General features: G+C 42.3%; 1 protein-coding gene across 2 annotated transcripts in view; it reads right to left on the bottom strand.

Annotated features, from left to right (window-relative positions):
- Nucleotides 1–1,271: 1,271 nt before the first annotated feature.
- Nucleotides 1,272–16,942, bottom strand: part of LOC125454456 (ATP synthase F(0) complex subunit C3, mitochondrial-like) — a 28,817-nt gene continuing 13,146 nt past the window's right edge. Inside the window, exons 3-5 of one of the 2 annotated variants that reach the window (XR_007247997.2) lie at nt 8,142–8,344; nt 7,478–7,603; nt 1,367–1,529 (exon numbers count right to left, since the gene is read on the bottom strand). Coding sequence is in view for 1 of the 2 variants with exons in the window: in XM_048535255.2 (XP_048391212.1) it covers nt 1,415–1,529; nt 8,142–8,344 (318 nt within the window). In the remaining variant the exon portion in view is untranslated. Of the gene's footprint in view, nt 1,530–7,477; nt 7,604–8,141; nt 8,345–16,942 lie in introns of both variants that reach the window. The other variant, XM_048535255.2, reaches the window with a different exon arrangement.

The raw sequence follows: 16,942 nt of genomic DNA, 5'->3' as shown, positions 1-16,942 counted from the left end.
CACTAACACATCAGTCACTTGCCCTGCCTTGTACCCTGCATCCACCCCCCAAAAAAAAAAGGAGTTCAAGTTTTACCCTCCTCTAGTTGGACCATCTATATATTGGTTGAGAAAAAGTTTTCCCTAGCACACTTAATAAATTCCTCCCTATGCAAGCCTTTAACACCATGGCAGTCCTCAGATTATCTTACTGGCACAAGAGAAGTAAATAGACATTTTGTTAAATAATACTGGACTGGGAACATGGGAAAGTAGTGTCAAGAGTGCTGGACTATACAAGTCACTACAGGAGAATGAGGTCATCAATGGCATTGAAAACAATTAAAGTTCCCAGGAGAAACAACAAACTGTAGTAAAACAAGAAATTAACTCAGTCTTGGATTTAAAAGAAAGATGGGAGATTAAATAACTAAAAAATGTTCGGAAAGTTAAAATCCTACAACAACCCTACTGTTCTACAGCTATCTGCAATCTCCCTATGTGTCCTTCTCAATTTTTTTGCTGATCACTGGGAAGCCTAGAGTACAATCCCATCAAAGTGATCACCCTCTTATTTCTTTAGATCCACTAAATAGCTTCCCTGGACAATTCCTCAGGAATATCATCTCTAAATACTGCAGTGATGCTTTCCGTAATCAAAGGCACCACTCCCCCTCCTCTCTTGCCTCCCCTTCTATCTTCGCTTATAGCATCTGTACTCTGTAATACAGAACTGCCAGTCTTATCCCTCCCTCAGCCACATTTCTGTAATAGCCAATAATATCCCATCCTTACCCTGAGGTCATCTGCATTACCCATCAGGCCTCTTGCATTGAAATAAATGCAGTTTCATTCATCAGTCTTCCCTCATTCTCTACTGTCTTCTTGCTTGCCTTGTCTGTAACTTTGTCTCTAACCTCTGTACTAGTTTCAACTTTCTCTTTTGTTTCACAGCTGTTTAGGTCCCCACCCTGGCCAGACTAATTTAAGCTCTCCTGAGTAGCTCTAGCAAGTCTTCCCACTAGGATATTGGTCCCCGTCTGGTTAATATGAAGTCTAATACTCCAGCATTTAAAAAAATCTCTTCTATGACTAAAAAAAAATGTCAATGATGGTTGGGATGACTTTTTGAATCAATCTTAATGACTATTTAAATTATCGTACAGACAATCCTCAATTTATTCCAGATAATCAATTCTATTGTATTACACAATGACAAATTGATAGAAAGGCCAAATCTGCCATTATATTTAGTTTTAAACTGCAAAGTGCATGCTTAAAATAGTCACACATTATACTTGTATAAGGATTTATTGGAACATTTGAGAACTGACTTAGGAAATGTACATTTCCATGACACCAACGTAAATACTTGTGGGAGCCACAGTGAAATATTAATTACATTTTACTTGATTTGGCTATTCATCAGCAAATTTTACATAGCAAACAAAATGAGGAAAGCAACCATTAAACAGAAAAGTCCCATGGCTTCAGACAGGGCAAATCCAAGAATGGCATACGAGAATAACTGCTGCTTCAAGGAAGGATTTCTATGAAACAAAAACAAACAAAGCAGTATTAAATTCCAGACTCTTAAGCTTGTACCTGGAAATCTCAATTCAGCATGCCCAATTTGAAACTACTGCCCACATGTGGTCACAGCATTACAAATTGACCAAAGGTAACAGGATATCTGAAACAGAACGAGAATGGTCCCCAAATTCCACCATCATGTTAGGATGCTCTTGCTCATCAAATTATCACAAAACATAACTAACCTGCTGCCCAACCCCCCCCTCCCCCTCCCCCACACCCCCAACCCTCTGGGGGTGAAGGGGAGCTGAGTTCAGAGTCGAGCATGCCAATGTAGACTTCATTTCTCTGGCTAAATCCAACATAGCAGCTGATGTGCTTGGCAGAGTCGAGCAGTATTCATGGAAGTTGAAGATGATAATTTCAGCTTTATCACCATTAAACCTGGGATATTACAAAGAGAAGGAAAGTACAAAGAATACACAGGGAGCCTCAGATTATCTTACTGGCACAAGAGAAGTAAACAGACATTTTGTTAAATAATACTAGACTGGGAACATGGGAAAGTAGTGTCACAGTGCTGGACTATACAAATCACTACAGGAGAATGAGGTCATCAATGGCATTGAAAACAATTAAAGTTCCCAGGAGAAACAACAAACTGTAGTAAAACAAGAAATTAACTCAGTCTTGGATTTAAAAGGAAGATGGGAGATGAAATAACTAAAAAATAAAGGAATTGGTAGTAATCTTAACAGCAGATTAGAAGGGGCAGTGTCAATACTGCAAGACGATAATAGGTTGGTAGGCAACAGGTAGCAGGAATGATCTACAGCTACAGGTTCAGGAAGCAACAAAGGATAAATGGGGGCATAGCAGGGAGCAGACAACTATGTAGTTCTCAGGCATTGCCTTGGCTTTGTATCTGAAGTTCTTTGTCAGTTCATTGCAATAAATGTCTTAGGGAAGGCTACAAGGAATGCAGAGCAAATGAATGACAAAAGTAGATGGTCTTATTCCTATTCGCCAAGAATATTTGGCCAGAGAGGGAGCACTATTATTGTTCAAGGTGCTTGAGCTAGACTCATTAACAGGCATAAGGCATATTGCTTGGCAGATGACATGTGAATTTCAAGCCACTATGGAGGTATTTTCATTGAAAATACAGGGGAGCAATGGGTGAACTTACCCCTTAAGGCCCTTCAAATCAACCTGGTAGAAAAACAAGCATGCGGTGAACAATGGAGAAATATAAAGACAGTTTCTGTAAGAAGAGGAGACAGATTCTGTAATGAGCTGCTCCCACATTCACAAATTCTGTTCTCTCATGCTCCTCCAATTATAGATTCCCTCTCTCCTGCTTTTGCTGCACAAGAGACAGAATCTTTGCTTAGATAATCAGCCAAGAATGGGAAGGAGAAATCCTGAGACTGGGGCGAAGCTATGTGAACCAAACAGGAGCCACAGTGGTGATCACAGTGTGACCTGGGGAGAAGTAGCAGTCTTCAGTGAGTTAGGCCAAGATTCTTAACTATAGTGGGAGGGGTTTGACATGAGGTGATCCAAGGTTATGAAAATGCTAAGCAAAAAGCAAATACCTTACTTTAAGATCTCCACTGTTCAATAAAATAGCATTTTCTCAAGTAATTTCTGAGGCAATGTTTTATTTTTGCAAACTGTGCAATTTTTGGCATTAGAATCAGTTGAAATCAAATATTTTTGAGATTTCCCCCGTTGGCTTGAATCATAATTACATCTGTCTTATTAGTGTAGTAGGGAAGAGAATTGTAGTGATTCTAAGGATGATAGCAAAAGCAAAAAGCTTTCTCTCACAAGTGGCTGCAGGCAGCTCTGAGTTTGATACAGCCTGTTTCAGATTTCCTAAGTTAAATAAGTTAATAGAGGGATAACAGGTCTACCTCTCACAATGGCCAGCTCTCTTGCCATAAAAAGTACTTAAGTGCTTTACAGCCCATTAAGGAAATCCTAAGGTCATGAAAGATGTGAAATTTATACAGTTTTGCTATCTTTCATGAAAAGCTAGACCAAATATTGTTCCCAGGCCATACTGTCACTAAAATCAAAGCTCTGATTAATATAGCAGTATAGACGATTGATCAGGAGAGGGTACAGATACAATCTTCCATTTTGAAATCACTGATTGTGGTATGAGCATTGCTAGGAAATATGACAATAATTTTCACAAAACAGTGAACAGTTGAGGTAAAGAGATCTATTTCTTTAAAAGTTGGTAATGCTTAGGTATTTCGAATGCATGAAATGATTATGCAAATTGTTTGTTCGAAAAGGAAAATGTGATAAGAATTCAACACTGGAGAGACTGATTTTAGATAGCAAGGAGAAGTGGATCCTGCACCTATTGAGCAACTGGTGTAAGAGGAGTTTTGTGCTTATTTGAGAGGTGGGAACAGGATCTGATTCGAGTGCACATGTGGCTGAGTTGAAGCCAAACAATATTTGTTTGATATTTTACCCAAAAATATACTTGGAATTCATTCAGTTTACAACGAGTTGTCAGATTTTAAATTGAAAATACCTGTCCTAGTTCATCTACTAAACTTGAAATATTCAACATCAACTGAGACAATTCACATTCTTCAGTAATCCCATTTTGTCAACATTACAAAAGATTTATTTGTCAAAAATTTTAAAAATTATTATTAACATCCTAAATTATAACATTCGACAATATAAACACATATGTAAAATTTTCGGTACTTATGCTGTTATTTTTCAAAAAACAAAAAAAAAAATCATACATCACACAAGATTCAGAAGTGGTTTACTAATTTGTTATCTGGAATGAGGGGGTTGTTTTACAAGGACAGGCTGGATTTGTTTCTGGAGTTTAGAAGAACATGAAGTGAAGTGATCAAAGATCCCGAATGGTCTTGACAAGATGGATGTAGAAAGGATGTTTTCTCTCGTGCATCAGTCCAGAACTTGGCGTGGGGGGAGGGGGAACGGGGCACATTTTTGAAATCAGTATACACCCTTTTAGGGCAAAAATGAGGAGAATTTGTTTTCCTTTCTGAGGATTGTGCAACTTTGGAGTATTCTGCCTCAGAAGCAATGGGGGCAGGGTCATTGAGTGTTTTTAAGATGGAGGTATATTGATTCCCTCGTCTAACAAGCATCTAAAGTTATCAGGAATAAATAGAATGTGGAAATCAGAAAACGAAGAGATCAGCCACGAACTTACTGAATTATGCAGCAGGCTCAAAGTCAAATGATCTATTGCTGTTCTTACTTAATATTGTTTGTAAATGTGTTCTCATGGGCAAAGAGGTAATGTTACTTTGTGACCATGACTACTTCATTAGATGACAGTCAGTATGAAAAAGAAGCCCCGAAAACAAAACAAAACTAACCCCAAAAATCAAAAATAGCCTTTGAAAATGTTCAATGAAGAGCCACTGCAAAAACATTCTGACCCCTAGACTGACCCAAAATTTGGTGGAAACAAGGTACAAACTGAACAAATCTGGATAACCATGAAAATCATGACAAAATAAGGTTAGGTTTGATGGCATGTGTAAAGGAGTTACAGGTAGTAGTTTTCACGAGCAGGACACAAGAGTGGAGGGCTAAAGGAAAGAAAGGGGAGCTTTTTAGGAGAAAACAAACAAGAACATACTGAAAAAGGACATTGTCAGCAACAAAATGCCTCAACAGTATAACACAATAACATATCCATTTATCATGAGAAAAATAAATATGCAACAAAGGAGTAAGGGAAGTAAACAGGACAAGACATTTAGGTGAAGGCAAATACAGGGAGAGAAAGAAGAAACTCAGGATATAAATTGCCTGATGGAAGCATTAAGGGAAAGTAATGATGAGATTCACTGAAAAGGCAAACAAAAACAGGAGAAAGGAGGACCGTGGACTCAAAACTCTTGTTTCCTGTCCACAGATGTGGCCAGATCAGATGAGCTTCTCTAGAAATTCATTTGTTTCAGATATCCAGCAGTTGCAGTTCTTTGATAATAAAATGTGAGGCTGGATGAACACAGCAGGCCAAGCAGCATCTCAGGAGCACAGTTCTTTGCAGTTGCAGTTCTTTGTTTGTTTCACTGAAAAGGCATTTGAGGCAGTTGATAAGTTAAGGTTTTGCAGCAAAAATGAGATAGATGTTAGAGGATATGGTGTCTGAATATGGACAAGGAGCCAGGATAAGACAAGTCTCTTTCGAGGATCAATGCCAAGCAATGGTCTGAGTAGGAAGCATAGTAGAATATAAATGAAGGTCATGGCACTGGTTATGACTTACCAACATGTTTTGCCAGGATGAAATTATTAATGTAATCCATCAAGGTGAAGCTGCAGGTGAAAGGCTTCAATCAGGTCTGTAAAATTTGTAGAAAAATTTGCAATTTTGCAGAAAAGGAATGTGCTGAGGATAAAGGATGATGAACAGAAGACTAAGAAAAAATTATTGCAGGGAAGCATCCAAGATTGTTTGAAGCAGTGCTTTGAGTGTCTTTGGGATATAATATGTATCGTGTGCCATCAAGGAGGTGGATAAGAATGTCCTGGAAATAGCTTCAGTAAAAAAAAACTTCTCCCTAAGTGCTACAGAAACTCAGCAGGTCTGGCAGCATCTACGGAGAGCCATCATTGTGTCCAAAATGACTGTCCTGAAGAAGTGAATGGGGTTCAAAAATTTTTTTTTTTAAAAAAAGTGCTGTTGACCGGGATAGGGAGGATGACAAAGTGAAGAAGATTGTGAGGGTGCCCAGAGCAAAGAAAAGGAAGTGACTATAATGGTGAAGGAGAGATGGAAATGTAAAATAAAGTATAAATGAAGGTATGAAGAGGAGAAAATGGGTCCACTCTTTTGACCGTGGAGTCAACAAGACAAATAGACGCAGCCCAGAGAGGGTGGGAAGATGTAAGAAAAATGGAGGACAGAGGTCAAGCTCTGAAGGGGTAGAAGACAGAGGACAAGTGAAGTTGTTAACTTGTTCACGATGGATGAACAGTTGGACTGGTGGAGTGAAAGCATTAAGAAAACAGGAGCTGCTGGTAGTAACAGTTAGCGTAAGTTAGTAAAAGTGGCAGAAGGGGAACAAACGGACATGGAGAACATTGGTTGAAGGGCTGTAATACTAATATGATGTAGAAGCAATTATGCACAACTTAAAAAGGATAATATGGTGCAGACAATTTTTTGGGAACAGGTGAAGTGCACTGCATTGTTCAGATATATTTTTGCAGAAAAACTGATTTGCAAAACTTTAAACCCACTCCAGCACATGCTTCTAAAAACACAATGTTAATGCAGGGGGGCAAAAATGTGCATTTATTCTAAACAGGATAACTTTGACAGTAACGTAACTATCCCATTCTGAATGATATATGGACTCAAGACTTGGGCAACCTCACCACATGATCTAGAAACTCTTTATTGTTATGCTGAAAAGATATTTTACAGGAATTTTCATTCGTTAGGCAGTCGATTTTTCAAATAAAAACAAGTACTTGAAAAAATTATTTAGTAGTTCCAAAGAAAAGTTATTATTGGACTTTGTTTCTCTCTGCTGATGCTGCCAGACCTAGTGAGTTTCTCCAGCACTTCAGATTTCATCTCGCCAGGATTTTGTTTTTTTGCAGTACTTCGCTTTTAGATGAGTTCTCAAATTGGCATAATAGCTTGTAAAACTTTGAGTTCACCTACTTTAGTTTAATGAATGGTGGCAGAAGAATTATGGTATATTTCTTAGGTCTCTTACCATGCTCCTTTATTGTTGAACAATGTCAAGTAACGTACTTTGACAAGGAGGCATAAAACTTCATTATAATAGGGTGTGGAAGAAAACTATCAAGTGCATCACCAACATCTGTTACAATTTAAATAAACCCTTGTGCAAATTACTTCAATCTTATCACTTTCTACGTTACTGTAGTTTATTTTCATATTCCAATCTGCAGTTTTTTTTACCTCAGCTGCCGTAAATTGTTTTCAGTATCTTCAATTTTGAATTATTTTATTTTCTTTCATTCCTGTCTGACAAACAGCATTTTCTCCTGCGTTCAATGGTATTCTCATAATCCACGATCACTAAGACTAAGAAAGAAGACTAGGTAAATTAAGTAGCAGCAATTGGGTGATACCTTTCTGAACTTTTAAGGACCTGCAGATTGTAAGAGGAAAGGGAGAAGAAACAAGGTAAGGGAAACAATCGTTTTAAGGTCTAGGATAGAATGGGTCATAAGAATAAGTACAAGAGGAGATCAACTGATAGAAATAGAGTTTCAGTGATTAGATTTTGTAGGTGATCCGAGTTGGCATGGTACAACTGTGTAACTGGTATCAGCACCTGTGCGTTCAGTAAGGAGGGCAGAAATGACAATCGTCCAGCAGATTCTGCTAAAAGTGCTTGTGTGCTTAAATTGGTTAACAGAAGGATCAGCAACAGTTCCCTCTGCAGTCAACTGCATCCCAACAAGGAGCCAACATCTCCAACAGTAGAGGAAAAAAGTAGGTAATGGCTGTTTTTTTAAAATAAAATCAAGTAGATTAGCAGTATGCATGTCCATTGAAGCATAGATTATTTACATGAAAATTTTCTGGAAAGGCTGAGCTTTTTGTCAGTTAAAATTACCTGGCATAACCAATAATGAGGCTACCAAAAACTGTTCCAATTCCAGCCCCAGAACCAGCCACTCCAACAGTGGCAGCTCCAGCACCAATGAACTTTGCAGCAGTATCAATATCCAGTCTTGCAGCACTCGTCTGGAACTCTCGAAGTACATCTTGAACAAATGAATTCTTGCCCTGGGTCCTTCTCAGAAATGTTGTGCGTTCCTAGAACAAATTCAGAAATTGCAGTTATAAAGCAATATTTTTGTCACCGATTTCATACTTGACGTCACCCTTGCATGATCATTAAGTCAGACTTACGTCAACATTTATAATGGAAAACTCCTAGGTGAGAAATTTATTCACATATCACCACAATTCATAGCATTATGCAGACTTATGTCAAGTTTACACACAAGGCAAACAAACAAATGAACAAACAAACTTCCCATGCAATGTCAACAAAATGTGAGGCTGGATGAACACAGCAGGCCAAGCAGCATCTCAGGAGCACAAAAGCTGACGTTTCGGGCCTAGACCCTTCATCAGAGAGGGGGATGGGGTGAGGGTTCTGGAATAAATAGGGAGAGAGGGGAGGCGGACCGAAGGTGGAGAGAAAAGAAGATAGGTGGAGGGAGTATAGGTGGGGAGGTAGGGAGGGGATAGGTCAGTCCAGGGAAGACGGACAGGTCAAGGAGGTGGGATGAGGTTAGTAGGTAGATGGGGGTGCGGCTTGGGGTGGGAGGAAGGGATGGGTGAGAGGAAGATCAGGTTAGGGAGGCGGAGACAGGTTGGACTGGTTTTGGGATGCAGTGGGTGGAGGGGAAGAGCTGGGCTGGTTGTGTGGTGCAGTGGGGGGAGGGGACGAACTGGGCTGGTTTAGGCATGCAGTTGGGGAAGGGGAGATTTTGAAACTGGTGGAGTCCACATTGATACCATTAGGCTGCAGGGTTCCCATGCGGAATATGAGTTGCTGTTCCTGCAACCTTCGGGTGGCATCATTGTGGCACTGCAGGAGGCCCATGATGGACATGTCATCTAAAGAATGGGAGGGGGAGTGGAAATGGTTTGCGACTGGGAGGTGCAGTAGTTGGTTGCCATGCAATGTTACCACTTACCTGCCACTACCAATTAAAAAACATCCTTATGCTAAATTGTATGCTACACTTGCTTTGTACATCACTTCAGCAAGTTCTGTCTCTGTCCGCCATGTATTAGCTTGAATTATTGAACCCACTGTCCTTGAACTTAGTAGCTGTACTACCCAGTTTTCAAAACTCCATTGCAGCCATAGGTCGATCACCAATCAAATCTCTGGCTTCATTCTTTTCCTGACCATTCCAAACCCACTTATTCATAGATTTCCAAGTGAGAGTTCCTCTTTTTCCTTTGAGAATCACTCGTGAATCCATACAATACACCTGACAGCAAGCAGTAAGAACAAGAGAGTCTCCTCATTAACCACACTGCAGAAGGCAATGGCAAACAACTGCAACAACTTTCCAAGCAAATCATGGACCAGAGTCCATTATCGCCAATGCCCTCTTAGGGCATGGACAGAAAAACAGTCAAAGTCGTACAGCACAGAAACAGGTTCTTCAAACAACTCATCCATGCCACCAGGTTTCCTAAACTGAAATAGTCTCATTTGGCCTATATCATAATAAACCCTTCCTATCCATGCACCTCTCAAAATGTCTTAAATGTTGTAATTGTAACCATCTTTACCACTCCCCCCTCTGGTAGCACATTCCAGATAGACGCCACCCTTTGTGTGAAAAGGTTGCCCCTCAGGTCCCTTTTAAATCTTTCCCCTCTCACTTCAAACTATGCCCTCTTGTTTTGGGCTCCCTTACGCTGGGGAAGGATCTTGGCTAGTGTAGCCGGTTAGGCCACTCAAAATAGCAGAATCAGATAATACACCAAGCATGCTGGGAAATCAAGCCAAGCATTGGACAAGGTATCTATGCAAAGTTACCAAAGTAAACAAACTGCAGACCCAGACAGATAGGCTGCAGCTGCACACACAACAACACATAAGTGACCAAGCCTATTTTCTGGGACAATAGGAAACTTGGAGCTGTATCCAGAGCAAAGGGACACCTTGTACTCTTATCCAGAAAGACTACCTGACTTACTTGGAGAAATGGAGGACCAAAGATCACCCCACCATCTGCTTCACAATGCGTGATTGAGTCTGATCAATCACAGTAATCGATTCCTGATTGATCTATTGGCGGCAAAGACCCTCCCAAAGGGGCGCTAAAGTTTCCGAGGATAAGAATTGCCGCCACAGCACCCTCAGGAGTGGTAATTCGAGACCAACCACTGTAAGAAGAGGTGCCCCTGGGACCACAGAGACAGGAAGGCCAGACAAACATCATCACATGGATGATTCCAAGCTATGTCAAAGTACAAGATATCGACTTAGATATATAGTGTTAATTATCAGATTTAGTGTTAATTGTTAGTTTGTAGCATAATCATTACTATAGTATTAATAAGAGTTGACTCTCAGTCCTTTGTGGAATATAAGAACTAAACACTCAGTGTGGCGAGTGTAACAAATTGGCACCCCAGATGGGCCTCGATAAAGGAGTGACTTGTGTCAGTCCGAGATCGAACCCCACAGAACCCGATATTCTCTGAAATTTTGCCTGTGCCCGGATTAAGAGGACTAAGTCCCATGTGACGGCAAGGAATTCAAGTACATCCAAGGGAATAGAAACGTCTACATTAGACTGCTCCTTAAAAGAGGTGTGTGCACCTCTCTGTGTGCATGTGTGTCTGTCTCTGTGTCTATGCATGGTCCCAGGTGGGATAGATAAATGTCGGTACAGACCTGGTGGGATTAGGACCGGAACATAGCAAAAGCCGTACCATCAGAGCAATCCACTCATATACACCTTACTTTAATCAGAAATGGCAGAAAAAGGCACCAGAGTAAAGGATTGTTCAGCGTGAGAAAATATGTCAAGGCAATACAACAGTGAGAAAAAGTGGCCCGTATGGGCAGAATTTTGCTGTCATGGTGAAAAGGGACCAGGATATCTATGACAAAAACAATTTGAGGAAAATTCATGGGAAGCAGGCTTCCAAACTTGAAAAATCTACAGCAATAATATGTTGTCTGGGACAATTGTTAGGAACTGAGCAGGAATTGAAAAAGGGTCATAAAGAATTAGGGGACACGAAGAAAGAAATAGCAGAGTTACAACAGAAAAGTGCAGAGCAGGATTGAAGAAATCAGGCAACCTGTTACACATGGGACAATTCCAAACCCAACATGAGAAGGTGTACCAAGATGTCCAGTGTGCAGTGTCAGTTGAAGAGGCTACTGAGAGTGAAGTAAATCAGTTAAAAAGTAAAATGTGCAGATCTGCAAACACAGTAACGGTAATGCACCAATCTGTTAAGGAAAAGAAACAGCCAGCCATAGACCACATTAAGTGCCAGCAGGAGATTAAGAAGTTAAAATTCCAACTCTCAATCTGCACCAGAATAATATGTGCTTATGGGAATGCTATAAAGGAAGAAGGAAGTAAACTGGGATGAGCTCAGGAAGATGCGCGGCAGTATGCCATGAGCACGGAGGTTTGGGATCCACCACCGCCATTCCCAGGGGAATCAGCCCCTTCAGCACCCCCGCAGACACTCCATGCTGTAATGAACCTGATTACCACCAAAAGTCAGGCTGGGGATGTTGGTGATGCCCCAGCGCGTAAATAGACACTACCCAAATGAGCAGAAATCGCCAATAAGAAATCAGATTTTGAACCATCGGCAGACCCACTGTATTCTTTGATAGGGTCAGGCAACAAAAGGTTTTGCAATGGTTGAGGAGAGCGCAAAAGCGAGGAGATAAAACTCACTGTAACGTGTTTGAGCCAGTCAGTGCATTTGCAATCTCAGCCGCTCTAAATGTAGGGGAAGGCACCCTAGCTGATATGAAAGAGGCAATCCTAACAGCAATTGGATGCAATACAGGAGAACCCGTAGATGGACTTAATATGAGCAGGCAAAAGAAGGGAGAACACCTGACTCTCTTTTCCGGTCATTTGTGGTGCATTTTACAGGAGGCGATGGAGATTTAGAAAGAGGTCAGTTACCCGGGGCTGACTCAGCTAAATGGGCTCTGGCTTAGTTTCACACATCACCAAAGTGAGTAGGAAATTGTGTGAGAACTTTGATCCCACAAAGCCAACTCACAATGAGGCATGGGTCCTGAGGAGAATGTCCCAGGCGTGGGAAAAAGCCTGTGAACTAAACAAAAACAAAACAGTAAAATAAAAAGAGGGAAAATGCTTCCTCTCCGAGCCTCCAACCACAGTCCATTGTGGAGGAATAAAGGAAGAAAAGGTAATCCGTATCAAAGGAACTCTGCTCCACCTCACAGAGCCACAGGGAGAGATAGAAGGGTACAGCACAGGAACACAAGGCAGCCAATGCAGTGGCACCACTGTAGGCACCCAGGACATTATGCCTGAGAATGTAAAGTCCCTGCACAGTCACACTTGCAACCCCAGGGACACTGAATGTAATAGAGGGTGGCAACAACTTCAATCAGAAGGTCCAATTCGGCAGGCTCTGGTCTATGTCAGGGACACTAGCCAATCCACACCCTAAAATTATAAGGCATCAACATGGCACTGTCAGGCCCCTGACTCCTCAATATGGGTCTGCGACACAAAGTGGGATAGTGTAGGTAGACCACGAGTCAATAGCGAGGTAGGAGGCTGCTGGAGGTTCCCACACAACCATAAACAGCTCAAAATTTAACGATCTACCCTGGTGGACCACAGGGACTATTATTGTAAGTGGATTTACAGGTCATGCATAGGAAGGATACATTACTGAACCTACAGGATTTGAACTAGGTGACATTGCATGCCACCACCCTGCTATTTTAGTTAATCTTCTCCCAGATACAAAACACGTCCTCAGTTTCATGGATAATGGGAACTGCAGATGCTGGAGAATTCCAAGATAACAAAATGTGAGGCTGGATGAACACAGCAGGCCAAGCAGTCCTGAGATGCTGCTTGGCCTGCTGTGTTCATCCAGCCTCACATTTTATTATCTTGGATTTCTTCAGTTTCATGACTAGGTGTACTCTTGCCGTTGATCCAGTAAATTCCTGCATATGGAAGATGCCCCCAATTAGTAAGGCGCCACCTATCATCGCAAGAGGAAATGATGTGAATCAGACCAGCACAACTGGAGAGCTTTGGTTCAATCCACTAACAATGACCAAGGATCTGACAATTACCAGGTGTGGAGCTGGAGGAACACAGCAGGAAAGCTGATGTTTCAGGTCTAGACCCTTCTTCAGAAATGGGGGTGGGGAAGGGAGCTCTGAAATAAATGGGGGGTGGCAGAAGAGTAGTGATAGAAGGTGGATAGTGGAGCAGCTAAGTGGGAGAGAAGATGGACAGGTCAAGGAGACAGGGTTTAGGAGTGGGGCTGGTCTTGGGATGAGGTTGGGGGTGGGGAGATTTTGAAGCTAATAAAGTCCACATTGAGACCATTGGGTTGTAGGTTCCAAGGCTAAATATAAAACGTGCTGTTTCTCCGGTTTCCAGGTGGCATCGTTGTGACACTGGAGGAGGCCCAGGATGGACATGTTGTCCAAGGAGTGCGAGGGGGAGTTCGGAAGTGGCTCGCAACTGGGAGGTGTTGTCGTTTGTCGCGAACCAAGAATAGGTGCTCGACAAAGCGGTCACCAAGCATCTGCTTGGTCTCCCCGACGTACAGGAAGCCAATTTGGGAACAGCAGATACAATAGGCCACATTAGCAGATGTGCAGGTGAACATCTGTTTAACATGTAAGGTTTTTTTGAGGCCTGGGATGGAGGTGAGGGGGGAGGTGTAGGGCAGTTGCAGCACTTCCTGCTGTTGCAGGGAAAGGAGCCAGGGATGATGGGGCTAGTGGGCAGTTTGGGGTGGACAAGGGAGTCGCGGAAAGAGCAGTTCCTCCGGAAGGCAGATAAGGGTGGGGAGGAAAATATATCCTTTGTAGTGGGGTCAGATTGAAGGTGGCAGAAGTGGTGGAGAATGATGTGTTGAATCCAGGGGTTAATGGGGTGATACATGAGGATAAGGGGGATTTTGTCTTTGTTTTTTATTGCAGGGAGGGGTGTGAGGGCTGTGGTGTGGGAAACGTAAGAGATGCGGTCAAGGGCACTTTCGACCACTGGAGGGTGGGGGAATTGCAGTCCTTGCAAAACGAGGACTTTGAAGATGTCTCTGCAAGAAGTGATTATGAAACACAAAGGAGTATTCACCCAGCATTAACATAACTATGGATGTATGCTGGGAGAGGTGATAATCAAGGGGCCAGACCCGAAACCGCAGAGACAATACAGTTTCCCCAGATAGGCGGGGAGGGGGGATAGCAAGGTGATTGACAGTCTTTTACAACAAGGAATACTGCGACCTCCTCTATTATTAGCTTCCACTAATAATGCTCCAGCTTGGCCTATCAGGAAGCCAGATGGCATTTAACAACTGACTACCAGGAACTGAATAAAGTCATCCACCACCCCACCCTTCTCTGCACCAACAGTAGCCACCAGCCCAGCTACAATAATGAAGCTAGGACTGCATTCAAAATGCTTCACTGTACTTGATATTAGTAATGGTTTCTGGTTCGTACCCTTACATCGGTCCGGTCAGTATAAATTCGCGTTTACCTTCCAGCAGCAACAGTATACCTGGACCTGTTTACCCCAAGGGTTCCATAACTCACCAGATTTTCCACAGGCAATTAGCCAAGACATTAGAAATGTTTTCCCAGCCTGCTTCCCTAATCCAATATATAGACAACTTAGTCTTATAAACTGAAACAAAGGAGGAACACATCCAACTCCTAGATGAATTACTCAACCTCTTGCATTTTACGGGTTGTAAAATAAACCTGAAAAAGGTGCAGATTCTACAGCACAGTATTACATACTTGGGAACAAGAGTCATCTATGGGAAAAGACAGATGGATCAAAAGTGAATAGATTCCATAGCGCATCTCCCACTTCAGAGACGTCAGTGCACTCCGAACTTTCTTAGGTCTAGCGGGATACTGCAGGAACCACATTGATAGGTTCGCCACCAAAGCGGCCCCACCCACAGAGTTGCTGAAAAGGAATTCTGCCTGGAATCGGACATCCCAACATACAAAGACAGCAACTGATTTACAGCATGCCCTCGCAACAGCACCAGCCTTACTAGTTCCCAACCCTGTTTTACCATATGCCCTAGAAATTGCAGCCACAGACGGTACAATAGCTGCCGTTCTGCTACAGGAGCAACATGGTAGGCTAGGCCCAGTGCCTTATGCCTCCAGAGGCCTACAGCCCATGGAACACGGGTATAAATGACACCACTTCGCAGTCGTTCAGGCAGCTCAGTACTTTGACTGTATTGTTGGTTCAAGTCCATTGACTATCTTAACTGAGCACACCCTAATCCAGTTCCTGCTGGATGGCCGAATCAAAGGCAGCTCAGTGAGCTGTCTTGGGGCCACACGATGGACTCTGTTGAATCAAGGTTAGGACTCCATAGTCTAACGTACCAAGGTGCCTACCTTCCTAGCTGTTAACCTGAATTATAGGGGAGACCCACATGACTGCCAATTAATAACAAAACACCCCGCTGGCCCTTTCATCTCAAAGCAACAGGACAGACAGTCAGAGACGTGACAAAAGGCTAAACAGGTAGAAACTGCAGTCAAAATCTATGTAGACAGATCCTCCACAGTGGGGGATGGCAGTCAGATCACCGGCTGCGGTATATACATGATGGACGTGCAGTGACAACCACTCATTGAACTTGCTTTCAAACTACCCAGTCATCTAAGTGCCCAAGCTGCAGAACTAGCAGTTGTGGCGTATGTTGTCAGCCATCTCAATCTGTCCCCTTCACCTGCAGATTTTTGCTCTGATAGCAAGTTTGTATATAATAGCCTCACAGGGTTTTTACCATTAAGGGAAGCTAGAAGTTTTACTCCGCTGATGCGAAAACCCCACTATCAGCCCCTTATTAAAATAGATACTACAGGCTGCTAGTGAAAGGAAATATGGCATAATCAAACAAGTTAGGAACCACCACAAAACATCCCTCGAAGGCAACCACAAAGCGGATGAATTAACTAAGACAGCTGCTTGTTAGGAGAATTCTGGCAGCCACCCACTGTAGAGCAGGCAAATGTGATCACTGTGAGCCAAACGAAAATATAAGAGCTTTAACAAGTACAACGCCACGATGATTCCTTGAAACAGATTTTGGGAAGTGTTTATCCATGTGCTTATAATAAATGGAAAAATTCCTTCCAAGTATGGGAAGGATTGGTTCTAAAAATCAGGAGTTTGTGTAGTTCTGATTCAAGTCAGAAATCAGATCATAAACCAATACCACGACGGGCTCAGGCACCAGGGAACTCAAGCCACTGCTGAATGATTGAAAGAACTATGTTGGTGGCCCAAATTACATAAGGATGTCACACACTACATAGAAAATTGTCTGGTTGTGCCCAAAATAATCCAGACAGGTAAACCCAAAAGGGAGAACTGAGGAATACCTGTCCAATGGAAGGGCCCTAGACGAATCTACATATTGATTTTATCGGTCCCCTTCCACGAAATAAGAATGGATTTACCTATATTCTAGTAATCACCGATACCTTCACAAAATGGATTGAGGCTTTTCCCGTTAGCACAAATACGGCCAAAACAACCACAGAAACCCTAACACGACAGGTATTTATGAGATAACACAGTGTGGAGCTGGAGGAACATTGCAGGCCAGGTAGCATCAGAGGAGCAGGAAAGC

Source organism: Stegostoma tigrinum, chromosome 7 (genome assembly GCF_030684315.1).
Source record: "Stegostoma tigrinum isolate sSteTig4 chromosome 7, sSteTig4.hap1, whole genome shotgun sequence".
Lineage (NCBI taxonomy): Eukaryota > Metazoa > Chordata > Chondrichthyes > Orectolobiformes > Stegostomatidae > Stegostoma > Stegostoma tigrinum.
This window is presented reverse-complemented; position numbering and strand designations above follow the sequence as displayed.